The following is an 18108-nucleotide window of genomic DNA, read 5'->3' as shown; positions in this document are numbered from 1 at the left end:
GGACAATTCCGCGGAGTCTCGTCTTCGAAAAAAGAAAGAAGAAAAAGGAAAAAAACACGTCGAGATATTTCGGGTACGCGAGAAATCTCCCGTCCAGTCCTCCTCCACCAGTATCCAAAGTACTTCCCGTCGAGTGGTACGAGTTACTTGACTCCCTGACGCACGCGACGTTCGATGTCCGGGCCTGTTTAAAAGCCGAGCGATACTGTCCGGGAGTTATACCCCTGGACGCGCGTTCTTCGTCGCGGCATACGGAAGATCGCGTCTGTCTTCCCCATGATACAAAGGCATCCAGTTACCCGGTGAATGCTCGCGCATTCGCGCGTCTTTTAACGTATAATATAGGCCGTAAGGGAATGCCCTCGATACCCTCGGTACACCCTTTATACATATTATATGTACACGTACTACGTGCGTATGACTTGCGTTGAATTTTTTTTCTTACGGTTGATAAGAGATCCGTAACGCGCTGTCGCGCATTACTCAATGCAGTAATCAAAGGCCATTCTTGTTGTAGCTATTTTTACAGATACACGTGCGTGTGTACGCATTGCACGTACGTACGTAGATATATAGATTTCACAGAGGATATATTATATATTTATTGAAGTAGAGACGGTATTATATATATATATATATATATAACGTTGCATAATATAGGTTCTTTTTTTCTTAAAGCTTGTCTTAGAGTTCGATTTGGTAGCTTCGATGACGGGAAGGGACGTATATCGTCGTCCCGGGACGTTTCTTTTCCTTCCTAAAGAGAATAATCAACCGTTTTAATCAGTAGTCTGTCGACAGGGTGGTGATGGGTACATTAATCGAATCTTAGTGTCCGCGTTTTTTTTTATTCTCTTCTCTCATTTTTTTTTCATCGCACACGTTCTCGCGAACACGTTCTCCGTTCACGTTTGACTTAAATTACACTTTTAACGACGATTGCAACTAAAGGAAGTACTACCACTAGAATCCCAATCGAATCCCTCGGGTTTGACCTAACACGCGACTAAAACAACTAATAACTCGATCCGTCCACCTCTCCTACGAAACTCACTCTACGTTGCGTCTACTCATTTTCCCTTTTGTCTTTTCTCTCGCTCCCGCCTCCATCCGGATGAAAACCGTACCTCTAATTACGTAACTCTAGCGCAGTAATTACGCGAATCGTCTAGCGCAGCGATAGTCATTTAAAAAAAAGAAGAGAAAAGAAACGGGAAAGAAGAAGAGTACTCGATTGTGAGACTTCCGAGACAGAGTAGCGAGTAGCTTTACCTTTTTTCCTTCTCTCCTCTATGCGAGAAAGAGAGAGAGAGAGACGTAATCGCTAAGTTTTCACAGCTTGAAACGAATCGGTCGAGGTGATCGCCGTCGATCGCACGATAGCAATCGGATTAGCGAGCAATTTAGCGAGGACTCATCGGTAATAAACACAAATTGGATCTATCGCGCGACACGCCATACGATGGCTGGTGATAGATAGCCTATAATATAACGTACGTAGGATTCTTCTCTTTTTTTTTTAGACATGCAATATATAGGTGGAGGGAGAATATTACCCAGGGACCAAAACAATATTTTGAGGACTGATGGTTCTAGCGTTTACTTGTAGTGAATCCAGACGATACGGATAAGACTATGCGTTGAAAAAGTACTTCCTCTCTTTTTTTTTGTTTTCTTATCGCGCGTCCACGCCGCCCCCCTCCCTTCGCAAAAGAGCAAATAAAGGAGAATCGAATGGTGACTTTAGCGCACGTATTTATACAGATTATTTTATAGACACGTAATACTCTTTTTGATGGCATAGTCTTTAAGTAATATTTAAATATTTAAATATGCAAATCGTGTATATATATACACGTGTGTATATATATGTACACACATATATCATTATCGTACGAGCTATATATTATATATTATTTTATACGTTTATTTAATTTTATTTTTATAAAGATTTAGCCGTTTATATAGATTATATTTATACGAGGTTGAGGGCCGAAGCAACGGGTAGATGTTAATCCCAATACTCATTGTTGTTAGGAACGAGTAGAATGGTTGGATACATTTCTAGCTTACATGACAAAGACTTACCTGATTTCACTGACGAAAATCAAAAGTGTGATGTTGAGCCGCGCGCGAAAGAGCGAGAGGTTGCCCGGTTATCAGCAATAGCTTCTATATATTTAACGAGTTTTATATTTTATATGTATACACGCACGCGCAAAAATCTGTCCGATGTACCTAGAAACAAGCGCCGATACGGGAGGTCATATCTATATGGTAGACTCGTTTCAATAGTTAATAAGTAAGTAAGTAAGTACGTGTCTCTCCGACGAAGCCGCGTTTCGCTTCCCTGCGGGAAAGCCGGGATTATGTTGTTTTTTTTAATATGGAGTTTCAGGGACGCACGACTTCACTGACGATTTACAGTATTCTTACAGAGTGTTCTGGTAGGCGAGCTTGCCCCGCTACAGGCCTAAAGAATACGAGCCGAGCGTGAGCTCACGAGAGATTCGGGACGAGCACGCGAGACATGGTCGCGTGTCAAAAAGCGTCACGCGAGTCGCCGCTCCATCGAGATGTCTTTGAATAAAGTGATCCCGAGGCATTCTGTACAGCGATGACATTAATATAAACGACGCGAAATCGGTAATTTGATCACGCGTTCTTGAAGTCGTGTCTTCAAGGGGAAAATAAAGAATTAGCGCGATGCCTTTAAAGTCTCGTTACTCAAAGACATTTCGGCGTTGTTTAATACCGAGGAGCAATCATCTCGGTATTGAATTTAGAGAGCAGCAACGTGTCTCCGTATATTCCACGCTCGCGATGCTCAAGTAAGGAAACAAAGGGCATCCTTACGGTACACGAACCGGGTGTCGCGCGTTACCATATTTCCGCAGTATTTCTACCGTATCCGCAGTATTTTCCGCGCATGTTTCAGGCATTTAGTGGCTTCCGCGTTTAAAGCCCCTGAAAGACAATTGTTCAACGATCATGAGCTCACGCTGGTCGTAAGCTGGAGGTAACGATCAGCATTAATCCGGCGACGCCACCACGAGAGTCAATTGACGGGGTAGGGGTATGGCTCTTACAAAGTCGAGGCAACTCGCCCTCGTCCCGTTGGCGTCGTGGCGGCGTCGTCGCTAGAACCCGTTGCACAGAGAAAAGGAGGGATTCTTCCCCGCAAGTGTATCATAAATTAGTAAAGTTAGTAGCGTAAATAAGTGAAATCCAAATTTACTGTGTCTGTGTCAATAGGGTGCAATACAGATTTTCTTTGTGGCACGGGTTCCTCCTCCCTCCCCGATGTGTGTCTTTTCTTTTGCACTGATAATAGCGGCAGGATTCTAGATTTTTTTAGCGGACTGAGATGGATGGGCGCGGATCCCTTGCGGGTCCGCGTGCGGCGAAAAGTGATCGTGCGCCGGAAGTGACGGTCCCTGCTGACCATACTCATGCTGTGTGTATGTTGGCGACAGGCGCAGCGGCGGCCGCCGCCAAGCAGCGTAGGCACCTGGGTCAGATCCGCGAGCACCCTTATCAAAGGGCCGGCGCTCTCTCGTGAACACACAGAGACGATGCGAGTACACAGAGAGAGCGAGAGAGAGAGAGAGAAAGAGAGAGAAAAAAGAAAGCGAGAGAGAGAGAAAGAGCGAAAAAGAGAGATACAGAGCACTGTTCCCGCGCCACCGCGGAAAGGTTAGTGTCTGCACAGGCAGTTCTCAATTAAGTTCTCTCTTTTGTCCTCTTATTTTTTTTTATCTTTTATTTTTCCTCCAACGTCTTCACCATCTTCCTTGCGGTCTCGATGTCGGAATGGCCGAGGCGCTTTTCTCGTCTCGCGACGAAGCGGTCGCTAAAACTAGGTTGACGCGAGAGGCTCATCCACTCATCTTTGTATTAAAAAAAAAATCGGAGAACCGCGATTCTTTGCAAAAAGGAGTTGAACGATTTCGCTTTAACTGAAAAGGAACAATATTGAAGCCCGTGGGCAGCAAGTCTCCTTGAATCTGCTGGAGTCTTTTGATTTAACAAACGTGAATCTTTTGTATCAACCCGATGTACTTCCGTTTTGGCGAACGTCTCGAACACTTGATAAATTTTATTATTGCGTATTAATCTAGCGAGAGCTATCTGTATTGAAATAATTGCGAATTTATTGAGCAGAGCGCCCAGACCATTCCGACCAGACTTTTATTTATATATATATATATACGTAGCTTTTTATGTATGACGAGACCCGCGCTCAGGGCCCGTGTTTTGGCTCGTGCTAAAGCCGCGGCGAAAATACGAGCCTTTCACATGTGTCTCCGCCACGAGCGTGCTGCTGTTCGGGAAGCTTTCACTCGGGCTGGCGGAGGCTGGAGCCTCCAGCTCCAGCGCGAGAACGGGCAGCCAGCAACGGTGGCGTGTGCGTGCGTGTGTGTGCACGCGCGCGTCTCGTCCTGTGTACCTGACGCCGCACCGATCGACATCGGTTGTGTCTCATCGGTTGAAGTAGCACTTCTCGTTTACACACGTATACATTACGCAGTTATAGATTTCCGGTGACCGGTGACGGAAGAATTGATTAATGTCACAATATATCCCCCTGCCTACCGAAAAAGAGAAAAAAAAGAGAGAAAGAGGGATACAGATCGAACCGTCCTCGGATCTTTACAACGGTGGAGAGCCGCGTAACTTTCATTTAGCCGTAATAGTACGCGAGTCGAAGTAACGGGAAAGAAAGGGAGAGGTAGAAAGAGAGAGAGAGAGAGAGAGAGAGAGAGAGAGAGAGAGAGAGAGAGAGAGAGAGAGAGAGAGAGAGAGAAAGATCACGCACGGATTGACGTGTGGGGTGGAGGGAAAGAGAGCGAGAAAGACTCGTTTCTCTCGGCTTAGGGCCGGCGCAGGAATCGGGCGCTAGGCGTCCGGAATGTCGAAAGCGTGTCTGGTATTTCATGCGTCTAAAACGAACCGTGCAACGCGCGAAATCGAACGCGAGAGCTCCGTTCCGTGGTCTTTCGAGCCGACTCGCGCTTGCAAGCGTCGCCGTCTCGTCTGAGGAAGCGGCGCGAACCGTTTACGATTTTCCTCCTTTTTTTCACATATCTGTAAAGCTTGCGCGCGTGTAAAAGAAGAACCGGAATGTTCGAACGTGGAAAAAAATAATTGATTCGATTTTCTTGACGCGAAAACGTTTCGGACGGAGTCGCCTGGACCAGACTCCGATTAATTCAATTAAGTAATATCCGCGGTTGTCGGGATCGCGAACGCAACATGGGTGCGCACCTCCTCAACAAAGGGTTTTACACGTGTCTTCGGTTACCCGACGTGTTGCTTTGACCGCGACGGAGGATTATTCGCTCGGGTGAAAATAGAGCGCACGAACAACACCTTGCGTCAGGCCGAATCTATAATTAGATTCGCGGCCGAGAGGAAAATTGTAAAATACGGCTCGCTGCATGGATCCCGAGGTTCACAGATCTACGAGAATTTACGGTCGTTCGGAGATTCGAAAGATTATTCTTGTTATCATTGTCTTTTTCGTGTTTTATTGGTCCTTCTCTCGATATAAAATTTGTTACGAGACCGTAGACGTGCGCGTGGTTGCGGAGCGGATGTTCGTCTGCTTGCAGACGCGAGGATCCTCTCTCGGTATCAATCACGCCGCGATTAGCAAAGAGCTCCCAGAACCGTCGAGATACCGGAAAAACCCCCACGAAAACCCTCTCACGCGAAGGTTTTATTTATATTCGCTTTAAATTACAAAAGATTTCCCCGCGTGAGCATCACAGGGCGTCAATCCAGAAACTGTTGTCCGATATTAATAGACCGCCTGCTCCCGAGAGATACATATTTTCGTTGCGCGAATGAAAAAGGGATGGTAACGCGGTACGAAGCGAAGGTTTTATGCAACGCGTTTATGCAATTCGGTCCGTGTCGCCTAAACCGCGATAAATTGTTTCACTTTTTGCCTCGTCCTTGTCGCGTTAAATCGCTAAAAAAAAATGCCTTCCACATTGATTTCCTTTCGCGATTAACGGTCCGAGTTTGAAAAGAAAAGGGAAGCAGAGTAAACCGCGAAAGTGTGGACAATGCTGCCGGAGATGGCATCTCTCTCCCGTCCTTTTTACATATTTTATCTCACTAACAAGTAATTTTTTTTATACATAATTGACATTCCTTATCATAGACGCAATTTCATCCATTATATAGGACGCACAACTGCACCATCTTTATTTATAAAAAAAACTAACAACGACGCTCTACCTACATACATACATACATACAGGACACACACATGCACAAATCGCGTACAGGTGCACGTATATTCGGAGCGCGAGAATCATTCTTCAAACGAAACATTTGTCGTGAATAAAAATTGCTTACATTGCAATTTTTATGCAGAACATTCCTTTCCTATGACGAGTTGTTTTCGTGCCAATTCGTATATACGCGCACGCTGACATAAAACACACACACACATACAGAGTGCATATACAGCGTATATGAATTAGATATGTTTGTGCGAATAGTCTTTTTTGTTTGAACCTTGTGTGACGTCTTATATTTTTTTTACAAATTAGAATAGAAGTGGTTTTGGATTAAAGAACTTAATTTTACGTATTTTTTAGAGTATTTTAGATAATTTAGATGATATAGATCGTTTATAAAAATTTTAATTTAATAATCGTGTATTACCTTACTTTTTATGTGAAATAATTTGTTTGTTTATTTCGAAAGAATTAGTATACAAAGAGGTTATTCAATTGTATTTAATTCGCACAAGTACACATATGCATATACACAAATCCGTATGTACATAAAGGATATTCCACAAGTTTCGGATTAATCGATATTGGAAGGTTCCACGATGAAACTATGTTTAATTGATAATCACGGTAGTTGGGATAAACTTTACTTAATTTGATTTTATTCAATTTTAAATATAACGCTCTTCCGGATATAATATCGCTGCTTTACCTTGAGTCTAAAATATCTTTTAAACAGCGAAATATGTCACAAGTTTAAGTTTTGCTCTGATGAACATAATCAGAGCCCGTATTTTTTTTTATAGTGTAATCAATGAATTGAACGATCGTAATTGTCGTCAGTCAATCCGTACGAATTACCAAGAGATCTCGAATCCAAGAATTCTCAAGACGTCAAATCATTATTTATCGAGACACAACGGTTTTAAAATCGAAGACAGCTATTTCGCCACGCTCTCTTTTTCGCGTACGAGTTTCTCGTCGAATCTCCATTTATCACCCGATCCACACAACTCACGTTATTAAATATACTGTGTAAACAGGCCTGTTTAATGGCGTCTATTAATAATAATATGCTTCTCTTAAAAAAATAAGGAATGCCTGGAATTGTACTACAGATATCTGTCCTATGTATGGCACATGCAACACTCATGAGCCTCTGACACCTGCTTGCTGATGGGACATTAATCACTAAAGATCAATAGTGATCGGTATCAATAATACCCACCGTAACTATGTAATCGGAATTTCGTTATGTAATCTTTCTCATTTACCGGTGCTAATGTGGTGGCAGGTGCACACCCAGGCTGCCTGTCTGAAAAAAATCGCTATAATGTTCGGAAATAACGCAAATCCATGTGCGTGTGTAACGGTAGCGATTAACAGATAGTGATCGATCATCGATTTTTTTTCCACTCGATCGTTTCTTCTTCTTTTTTTTGTTTTGGCTGATATCTGACATATACAGGCAGCTACGTTCTTTTACGACCGCCGTGAGGTAAATGCACCAGCGAACGATCGGCTAATCTTTTCATTGAACTTCTCGCAGCATTTGCATGTCTATTTTATTAATGGGAGATCATGATTCTCGATCGTCGTTAACTTCGAAAGTATTAAGTACCTTGTTGATAACAAGAGTGGAGTATCGGAACGATAAAATCGCCGGATGACTGATTGCGATAAATGCGATCGCTGATGAGCGTGTAATTAGAAACCGATGGAGTATCGCGCGCGTTCACTGGTGCATCCAGCCTGACGAGCGAGTTATTACAGCGATGTGTAATCCATCGATTTGTACGACTTTTGTGGGACTTTTGCGCGCGCGGGAAGGATATCGCGAGCCGTATCACTTGGGCGGAAAACGAACGGGTCTAATAGTCATGGACATTTGTCGAGATAACGAAGTCAGTGCCAGTTTGACGCTCGATATACGAATAACGACCGAACGTTCGTTCTTCCACGCGAATTCCGCTGGATTGTTTATCTTGTCATGACGCGTACAAGTCGAATGCTTCACACTAATAATATTACAAGTAGCTGGTGCAAAGCAATGCTTCGTCGTCGTCGAGGAGTCTTCCTGGGTCCGATCGAGCGCGTTTCTACACGCGCGCGATCGGCGCGGCGCGGCGCGAGGCCGATAATTGGAAGACGACAGGCTTCTCGCGAGCGGAGGAGTCTCCATGTTCTAACGCATTCGCACGGCACGACACACTGAAAGAAAAACTCTAACTTTGACATCATGAGGATTTGGCGTGCCGGATTATGCTGTACGACGCGCACGAGAAACCGGAAGCGTTGCTTTTCACCACTAACTATTTATTTCTCTCAGCTGGCGAGCTACTAGATACTTAATGTTAACGTCGGTCAGTCATAATCAGATTACTAACAAAACTGTTTTTTCTTTTCTTTCTTGTTAACCCCGGTTGCCCGTGGCCTGTAGGCTTGGAGTGCTAACAATGGATATCCACTCGCCCCGTGCTAACACCTGGACTCTGGAACAGCATCCCGCGTTCGATCGGTTCACCAACCAGCCGACCACCTTCGCCGTCCGTCCGCGTCACCAGCCCCGTTCGTCAAGCTTATCCATCATCCCGTGTCCTCTTAAATGTTCGGAAACGTTAGTTTTTCTCGAGCGCGTCTCGGCGATCGACGGAGTCGTCGCCGATTGGAATCCGAGCCACTTCGCGCCGTCGTAGCCCCCGTCGACGGCACGAATTATTATCTCACTTCGCAAAAATAAGAAAAAAAAAACGGTAGCGTTGCGAGGTGCATTAGCATAATATACGGAGATTGGGGGGAGGGACGCTATATATATGTTTTATATAATATATATTTATGTACAAATATATACTATATATTCTATATAGAATCCCCGCACGCGCCTTTTTGCGAGTAAACGCGGGAGACTATTACGGGCTTGTCTTGGACGCGAGTCAGGTATGCGCAATTCAGTGCAACGTTAGCGGTATTAGCAACAGTAGTTTTTAGTAAGAATTTTAGTTTACCAGATATTTTTACTCTCCCATAGGGGAGGGGGATTTTGTTGTAGCACGCGCGCGCGCGATGTGTCTCCGAAGTATTTTATTTTCTCTCTCTTCTCGCGGCGGCGATGAAATTGTTGTTCGCGTTTTTCCCCAGTACTTACGACTACGCTGGCACCTCCCCGTCTCTGGAGATGGCAGCGCGAGAATGTGACAACATTAACTTAATTGATATATTTTTCGCGCATTTTTAGAGCTAACTCCTGGAGGAAGGTGTCGCGCGAGAAAAAAATTAACAGACAAGAAGAAAATTCGCGAGATATTCGCGAAGAGCTCTTCGAGGACCTCGTCGAAGGAAATTGATGCCAATGTGTCTTCCTTTTTTCTCGCGCAACACACCTCTCACGTCGGAGAAACTGTCGAAATTCTGTACAACTCTCTCGCATAAATGTGCCTTATTGTAATATTAACGTAGTGCGGTGTAGCCGCGTTACCGTTCTAGATTAAAGCTTTGTTATCGATAGACTCTATGTAGTAGCGTTAGAACTGTGCAATCAAAATTTAACTTTCTCACGACATGTATATCCCTGGAAGGAGAGAAGGGCAACGCCGCGGTTAGATCGCTCTCCTAACGATCCTTCTCGTTAGGTCGCGAGAAGGACTGTTGGGAATATCCGTAACCTAGAATCACGAATATCCCGAAGAGAAGGCTTTAAAAGTATGCGTCGTATGCGGTTGCACGAGAGAGAGCTACATGTATATATTGTTTCAGCTGAAAGTATTAAGAGAAGTGCTATTCGCAGAGGAATATTTCTAGGACGTCAATGTGCAATACGTTGATGAGAGAAAAGTGGCAGGGCGTCCAAGGTGGCAGACGCGCTGCCAAGGCTCGTTGAATAAATTGCAGATTTTAACTTTACGAAAAACTTACAATTCAAACCGCAGGATTATCGAGTAGATACGTACAGTTGCATAAATATCGATAAGACGCGTCGATATTATCGGGCGAAACGACGAAAGTAAAAAAAACGATAGAAGTATCGCGACCTATTGTTATAACTTTCTACGACGCAGAATTATTTTGCGAGATATTATAATCATATGAATATAAAGAAAAAAATGTAATCTCTGTCTACATACGTGCAAAGAGTGTTTGCGTGAGAGAGTGACTTACTTAATATCGACTTTATCATTAGAGAGTTGCACCACTTTTAGGTCTGCCATATTGTACATGTAACGATTAAGAAAACGATATCAAGTTGCACGCGTTATATAACTCCTGTATAGTCATTCATGTGTCAAATGTTATACTCGTTCTCTTTCGACAGATATTTTTTGAATTTTTGTCCGAGAAGTGTACCTCCTATGTGTACCGAAAGCTTGGTCCTTCGTGTATATATAAGCGTTGAAAAGTATACACGCACACATTTAAGAGTGATCTGAAATCTACTTAAGTTCTCAACGTAAAAAAAAAAGTATATCCGATATATATTTTATTATTGTACGTAAATAATTGATTTAACGAAATATTTTGAATATCATTGTCTTCTATTAAGTGCGATTATAATATACGAATTATATACACGCATTCGCAAGCGTGATTATACACAGAACATATATGTATACTCTTTATGTATATGCTGTCTAATATATATATGCGCGTGAGAACGTAAATTATTACACATGTATACACATAATGTATTATACATATGCACTGACTCAGTTGAACATCCGGACGGTATGAATAAATATCGATGCGCTTTACTTCTGCGTTAACCGGTAATATATTAATTGTCTCTTATAATTTCGAAATGAGAATCCATTTTAATGTTTGCGTTTTGTGTCAAAAAAAAAAAAAAAAAAAAAAATTATGGTTTGTATATTATCGCAGAGCCCGCATTGCTTCATCAATTATATAAGCTACATATTGCATAAACATCCGACCTTTATTATTTTTTAAAATAATTCTAATTATCATTATCGCAGAAGTAAACGCTGACGTGATTTATTTACGCCCTGTTATCGTATTTATAAATATATACAGAATAAGTTGCATAAGAAATTATGTATGTGCAAGCAATCTTGTTAGATCTTATGGCATGCGAATTTACATTTATTATTCTATATAGTTATATAGTTTTTTTGCCGAAATTTATTGTATATGATAATTTTTTAGTTTCATATTTTATTTTAATGTTGATATATGTGCAGGATATGTGGCAATATTAATGTGTAAGTGACAATGAAAAGCAATTCTATTTTCTGAAATCTCGGAAAGATCTGATTATGAATCATAGTGTACTGTACGCTACTTATGGAAGAAAATTTACAATTTACAATGAAAGTGCAAATAAAATAGTTTATACAAACATGTATAAATACTATGATGAACGGTAATAAAAATATTTTTTCAATACTCGACACTTCCTTGACACTCGAAAGGGCAAATACAAGATTACCATTTTATCAATATTTATGCATATTTTTATAATTGTCAAAAAGTAAATGGACATTTCTCATACAAAATATATCTACATTAGCTTTCACTATTAAGAGAGAATATTCCACTATTAGGGGGTAGACAACCTAAGCGAAGAAAATACTTTTTTTACAAGTTAAATATTTAAGAAATAAAAAACTGCATACTTGAAACATTGGCACAATTTTATATTCTTTTATGATTATTTTGAAAAAAAATCATTAAAAATATTAATAATAACGAAAATTATTAGTAATAAAGGAAATCAGTTCTTCCCGTTCAATAGCTAGCGGTGGATCATGATTTCGGAGTAACGAAAAATATAAAACAAAATAAAAAAACAGATTCATAATCTAGTAGTGTCTCTAAAATGTATTGGAAGCAAAATTTGAAAAAAATTTCTTTTTTATTTTATTAAAGAAAATGCAATTTTGCACTTTTCTACAATTAAAATAATTCTTTTTAGATTTTGTTCAAATTCTGAAATTATCCCTTTATGACTTCGGTAATCGATAGAGACTACCGGAGAGCAACAGCTGATGTTCCCTGACTTTTCTGTCCAGAAACTGCCTTAGTTCCGGCAAACCGCATTCCACGGCACCCGGTCCTTGCGACGCGAACATTTTCAACATCTGATGAATCCTTTCTATTGGCAATGAATCTAGATTCGTCAACATCCCAACAATGTACGACCAGAATACTTGCAGTTCCTCCTCTCTCTGATCGCTGGCTGAAGCCATTGCGCTTTCAGCCTCTTCCTCCTCGACGATGTCGGTCGATAAACGACTCTTGGACGTACTCTCCTCTTGCAGAATGAACACGTCACTAGATGTCTCCTTCAGAAGACCTTGCGACACCCAGAATGCCATCTTGCGTCGCAGAACAGTCGCCGGTGCGTGCATCACCTCCGCCAGATCTTGCAAAGTCCACTCATCTGCAAAACAAATTTAACTTACGAGCGACCGTCTCACTATGCGCTTATATTCAATTCAACAAATCATCAACACGTTCTTACTTTTATCCTGGAAGTGCAAGATAATCGTCGCGTGCACCGGCGTGACGTTTATATCCAGCTTTCTGTCCTTCAATTCGATTTCCAGGCTCACGTTTCCCAAGTGAGGCTTCCAGCAGAGCGTTCTGTTTCCCTTCAAAGCCTCGAACGCCTTCACGTATTTGTTCAATTGATTCTGCACGATGCTCGGCAGTTTCAATTTCCAGTCTTCTTTAAACGGCGGCCAGAACTGCGCCGATAGTATCAGCGCGGAAGTGGGAAAAAGTTCCCTCTGCAAGTTGTAACTGGTGTCAGAGTGGATGTTACCGTCTATCCTTTTCGAATCGTAAACGTCCTTCAGCATGACTTCGCAGTAATGCAGCTGATTCTCTCCGAATCGTCTTTTCAACAACTCCAAGTGACGTATCTCGCGTTCGGTATGATAGTTGAGTTGCGAGAGTAGTCTATCCGCCAGCAACGTGCGATACTCGTTGACGAATAAGTCCTGGCTGCCGTAAACGTTCACCAGCGTAGAGATTATGTCAGACACTTTACGCTGTGTCGACTTAGCTGGAAAGATAAATCCTCATTTAAAAAACACCTTTAATATTTCGGTGAGTACATAAATGTTGAAATTCTTTTTTGTGACTCAATTTTGATCCAAATCTTAATTTGGAGATATATACATATATCTTAAATCCAGTTCGGAAATATAATCATAGTGATAAATGCGACTTAGAGGAACACAGATTTTGTAGCGAAAAATTCACGCTCGAAGTCAACGATAACAGAAAAATTTCGCGCTATAATAGAGATTCGCGATTTACCGGGATCAGCGTCGACCGGATCCGGCAACCATTTCTCCCAATCTTCAGACTCATCGTCCGCCGAACCGTCGTCCAGCTGCAGGCACTCGCCCTTCACCAATTCATCGGCTAACTCGCTGGGTGAATCATCAAGCAGGCTATTAACGACGGAACGTACGGTGTCTTCTCTGCTTCTCAAGTAGCATCTAAAGAGTAAATTGGACTTGACAAAAACTAAACTTTTTAGCTTTTTGCATTTAAATTCTACAGATCGCATGTTACAGATCGCAATTTTAGTGCGATAAAGCAAGGGATCTCACTTAATGGGCTCCGTAACAGTTTCTAGAAGAACTCCAGTTGGGTCGAGGTGTTTGAGCGCTTTAATCGCGGCAATATAAGCGGTCACTATATCCGGGGTATTCACACCGGCATGCAGAAGCCTCGTTTTGATCGCTTCCTGCAAATTCTTAACCAGGACCTTCCGCTTATCGGTTCTTTCTAAACAAATTCGGAGATCGTCCACCGCGGGTTGCGACTCGGGATATTCTGCTAGAGAAAAATTTTGCGCATAACTGTATAAATCGCAAATAAATTTAACGAATATTTGTAGATGTACAAGCTAAATGTACCTATTATTATGTTAAAAAGATGATCGATTCTTATGTTGGTGTACGTTTCGTACAGAAAATGAGATAATTTCTGCTTAAACTTGTTTATGGCGTCGCGAATTTCGTCGCTAAGTGCTTCCGTATTCGAGAAACCACCGGAGTAAACTCTTATCAGCCACTTCATGACGACAGTCTCGAGCCACTAAAAAAATCATATGCAATAACAGCGCATCATTATTGCACAATTATATAATATATATTAGATAACGAGAACCAACATTTTCTAATGAGGCCAACTGTGACACATCAAACGTCTTATCGCACTTTTGAATTACGTGATTCTCGATACGAATATGGATCAGCGACGTGAGTACGTTTCCTACAAGTCTCTCCAATAACTCCAGCTCGATTAATTTTCTGTTTGTCTCGTGAAACATGTAAACTATCATCTGGCACCGGCAGTTCTCCACTTCCTGGGCACATCTTGTGCACTGGATCTCGCTGACTGACATGTCCGCTTTAAAACATATATTTCTATAATATTTAACGTATTTCAGACAAATCACAGATACAACACAAATAATAAATGTAAATGTTTACCTTGCGACGAGTTGTCCAAAATGCAAAATATGTTGAACGCGATTTTATAAAAGTGTCCTATGATACATTCGTGGCACAGAGGTAACTGGCTCAGTAATGTCGCTCTCACGATAAGCCTGAATCGTGCCTCTATATCTATATCGTCCTCGCCCCTTGGTAGAGAACATTCTGCGCCTTTGTTCTGCCTTAAGTATTCTAGCTTCTTTAGAATCGGCAAAAATTCCATTAGATGTTCGTACAGATCATCGACAGCAGACTTGAACAATTCAAAGCCCCGTTGGCCATCCTCTGTGTACTCGAACTTCTTCCAGAATGCCGGGGCCACGTAACAACGAATGTACTGTTCTATGTTATGAATCACGATCTCTATGACATAGTACGTCGACTTGAGGAATTGTAAAACTTCAACTAAATTCATAAATTCTTCCTCCGTACATTCCTCTTTAACCTGAAAGAAAAAGATCATTATGCGTCTTTTGGAGTAAGAATTAGAAAAAAGAATCCTTGACTGAATTATATATCTCAATACAATAATAATATTAATAATATATAGGTATATGCTAGGTTTCTTTTTTAATTTTTATTGCGGTCTTCCTAAAACTTGTTAAATTTTTTGATACGTATCCATTCGAATATCAAGCACATATTAAAGCTATAAAATCTCTGAATAATATAATACTCAAATTATCCAAAATGAATGTCATTTAGTCATTTAATAATCAAATTTAAGTGTTTGAATTATCAGCATCTTATAATATCCAATATCAAAACCGGAATTCATGAGTTTGCATCCTACATAGAACAAAAAAGTCAAGATAATGTCAATTTGACTTTTCTATTCTACTTGGGACGGAACTGCAAAAAAGGGAAATTAATTGCAAAATGCGATATACTAAAATTTATTGAAATTACATAAAATTTGGTCTATCTGTTAGCAAATTTGGATCGTGTCCTTCCTCGTGTTTACTCTTAATAGCAGTTATCGTTGTCGTTATATTGCGCAGGCATAATATATCGCAAAAAAGTTAGGAGACGACAATATAACGATAACGTTAAGAATTATCGTTAAGAATTACAGAATAAATGTACTGACACGTGTACCATGTCCGTATTAAGATTACGATTTCATACTGTAATTTCGTCGTCGATATCGTAAAAGACATGCCGTTATTAAAGACGCAAGTTTACGATATACAATGTACACTGTATGTTGCACGTACCTTTCCTCTAATTATTGGAAATACATGGTCTAATTGACCGAAGAAATCCCTCGGTTTCAGCTCTACCTTCGCCATGTTTAGATACTGAGCTGACAGCAGCTGACAGCTGACTGAGCAGTGCAGTGAGCACGCACGGGTCAGGACCACGTGACTGACGGCACGGTATGGCACATGTAAACAAGTTGCCCAATTTAGGTTATGTTATGTTAGGTTAGGATTCACGATTTAAAGGAAGCAAAGTGAAGAGAAGTATAAGAGATTTCTTGGAACTCTTTTATATACTAGAGTGACTTGGATCAAACTCCAATTAGAGCTTGTCGAGTAACATTTGCAGCATTTTATCAATGTAATTGGAATTTATTAATTTTTCATTGCTTAACGCTGAAAGATTAAATTCAGAATACATATGTAACATAATCGGGAGTTCTGCCGCGCAAGTAACTCTGCAGGTCGTTAAGTAATTTAATCGCCAGTTAAGTTAATCAAAGTCGATCGAGGGATCGCCGCCGTCAGAGGGATGTGATACAAATATTGGAAGTGCACGTCTTTATTTTCAGAATTGCCGTGTAAACATGAATGTATTTTCATTCAAGTATAGGAACGTGATTCTGGGGGTGACTGCGATCGCTGTTGGATATTGTGCGGTCCTCACGCCACACACTGTCTTCCTGAAAAAATACAGATACATGGTGGCCAGATATCAGTGAGTAGTAAAAGGTTTTAAGATTTGCGTTCTTACTCCAAGCCTGCGACTTAATATCCTCCTCTTCTGAACGCACAGAATGTCCAAGGAAGTGCCGTTAGGCTCTAAAATCCAAGAGAGAATTCAGAAGGTAATGGACGACTTGAAGCTGCCCGACGACGTCAGGAACGCCATAAAGCCCTTTAGCGTGTTCGGCCTCGACATGTTACACGCCGGCACTCTCAACGCCAAGTACGGCGCGATACTGGGGATACCCGTTAACTTCACCAACACGGCGGAGCAGCTCCGCGAAAATCTGCGCATCAAGGAGGAGCCGGTGGATTGGACGCGGCAGGACGCGCGGATCTTCCTGAAAGCAGTGATGCTCTCCGAGGACGCGCAAAAGTTCGCGATAGCGCGCGAGATCCTGCGAATCCAGGCGGAGGAGCCGTATTTCAACTCGCTCGTGCTGGTTCTGACCGTAGCGGCCCTGTGGACACTTTGCAGCGTTGTATCGTACAGATTTAGTTTGCGCGAGGGCAATGCGACGGTGCGGCGTATATTTTACGCGGTCTTCACCTTATTCGGTGTAATACTGTGGCTCGGGGTAAAGGACTATCGGAGCAATCAGCTCGACAAGAAGGACGACGAAGCCCTGTGTCGTTTAGGAGCCGAATATATCAAGGGGGGACAGGAGTTCTACGAAAAAATGTTAATCAGAAACAGAGCTCTGAGGTCTCTCTTAGGGGCGGAAGGGAAAAAAATATATACCGCTTACGGAAACGAAGAGACTTTCTTGAGACAGAAGCATATGCCGATCACCCACAGGAAGGATTTCTTCGACTCCCATCTACGAAACTTGGAAGGTATGAAATAAATTGGTTTCTTTACACCTAGAATTTTAAGCAGAGAACTTTTTTTACGTGTATACCATCCAAGATCCTTTAATGATGTCCGGCGCACCTCCTGGTTTTCTACTCGAAACGTATCTTTTTGTTTACGTAATTAATTGCATGGGTCAACTTCATATGCGCGCGAAAAACGGAATAACACACGTCGTATGGCGAGGTGCCTTGTGGACACGAATATATAAAAAGAATCATTTAATGTATAGATTAATGTACATATATTTCTAGACGTTAGTGATACTGATTGTTGGTGATAAAATGCGATATCTATAATAAACTATTTGTAAAACAGTATTCATTGCGAATATGTATTATTAATTACAAATTATGCATATTAGTCTTTAGACTGTTGTACTTACGGGACATTGGCTGCGGTCCACTTGATGCTACAAATGCTTCGAAGCATTCCTCTTCTCCTTTCTTTCAATAAAGAAAGAAGGAGAGGAAGAACGCTTCAAAGCATTTGTAGCGTCAAGTGGACTGCAGCTATTGTCACATCCTTAATGTAAAAAGCGTTCATCATAGAAGATACATACTTCCAACGCGTGTTTAGATGATTATCTTTTATGCGATGAAAATCAC

The 18108-nt window shown here is 41.5% G+C and overlaps 3 protein-coding genes across 10 annotated transcripts in view; 2 read left to right on the top strand and 1 right to left on the bottom strand.

Annotated features, from left to right (window-relative positions):
- Positions 1-11648, top strand: part of How (protein held out wings) — a 39171-nt gene extending 27523 nt beyond the window's left edge. For 3 of the 5 annotated variants that reach the window (XR_011718037.1, XR_011718039.1, XR_011718038.1), the window contains exons 7-8: positions 3477-3696; positions 8692-11648. Coding sequence is in view for 2 of the 5 variants with exons in the window: in XM_071705263.1 (XP_071561364.1) it covers positions 3477-3562 (86 nt within the window). In the remaining 3 variants the exon portion in view is untranslated. Of the gene's footprint in view, positions 1-3476 lie in introns of all 5 variants that reach the window. The other 2 variants (XM_071705264.1, XM_071705263.1) reach the window with 2 other exon arrangements.
- Positions 11080-16075, bottom strand: Morula (anaphase promoting complex subunit morula). 2 transcript variants are annotated; one of them, XM_071705256.1, is made up of 8 exons: positions 15937-16075; positions 14717-15164; positions 14395-14633; positions 14138-14318; positions 13829-14057; positions 13530-13714; positions 12727-13272; positions 11080-12645 (listed from the first exon to the last, which is right to left on the bottom strand). In XM_071705256.1, the coding sequence occupies exons 1-8, from the start codon at positions 16009-16011 to the stop codon at positions 12206-12208; spliced, it is 2343 nt and encodes a 780-aa protein (XP_071561357.1). In that variant the 5' UTR covers positions 16012-16075; the 3' UTR covers positions 11080-12205. The 2 variants fall into 2 exon arrangements, with proteins under 2 accessions (XP_071561357.1, XP_071561358.1); XM_071705257.1 differs by having other exon boundaries at positions 13829-14054.
- Positions 15997-17820, top strand: LOC139772003 (transmembrane protein 177). 3 transcript variants are annotated; one of them, XM_071705267.1, is made up of 3 exons: positions 15997-16098; positions 16494-16639; positions 16718-17820. In XM_071705267.1, the coding sequence occupies exons 2-3, from the start codon at positions 16509-16511 to the stop codon at positions 17493-17495; spliced, it is 909 nt and encodes a 302-aa protein (XP_071561368.1). In that variant the 5' UTR covers positions 15997-16098; positions 16494-16508; the 3' UTR covers positions 17496-17820. The 3 variants fall into 3 exon arrangements, with proteins under 3 accessions (XP_071561368.1, XP_071561366.1, XP_071561367.1); XM_071705265.1 differs by lacking the exon at positions 15997-16098 and adding an exon at positions 16105-16282; XM_071705266.1 differs by lacking the exon at positions 15997-16098 and adding an exon at positions 16105-16385.
- The last annotated feature ends 288 nt before the right edge of the window (positions 17821-18108 follow it).

Source organism: Temnothorax nylanderi, unplaced genomic scaffold, assembly GCF_030848795.1.
Source record: "Temnothorax nylanderi isolate EJ_2023f unplaced genomic scaffold, tnyl_v1.0 TNYL_tig0046_pilon, whole genome shotgun sequence".
In the NCBI taxonomy this organism is placed as follows: domain Eukaryota; kingdom Metazoa; phylum Arthropoda; class Insecta; order Hymenoptera; family Formicidae; genus Temnothorax; species Temnothorax nylanderi.
Note: the sequence above shows the minus strand (reverse complement) of the source record. Positions and strands in the feature narration are given on the sequence as shown.

Excerpts from the sequence above, each read along its gene's own strand:
- Morula (XM_071705256.1), bottom strand. The coding sequence starts at position 16,011 with ATGGCGAAGGTAGAGCTGAAACCGAGGGATTTCTTCGGTCAATTAGAC. Across the intron at positions 14,634-14,716 it reads TTTGGACAACTCGTCGCAAG|CGGACATGTCAGTCAGCGAG; the intron begins GTAAACATTTAC and ends TATGTTTTAAAG. Across the intron at positions 13,715-13,828 it reads ACTGTTACGGAGCCCATTAA|ATGCTACTTGAGAAGCAGAG; the intron begins GTGAGATCCCTT and ends TTTACTCTTTAG.
- LOC139772003 (XM_071705267.1), top strand. The coding sequence starts at position 16,509 with ATGAATGTATTTTCATTCAAGTATAGGAACGTGATTCTGGGGGTGACT. Across the intron at positions 16,640-16,717 it reads TACATGGTGGCCAGATATCA|AATGTCCAAGGAAGTGCCGT; the intron begins GTGAGTAGTAAA and ends CTGAACGCACAG.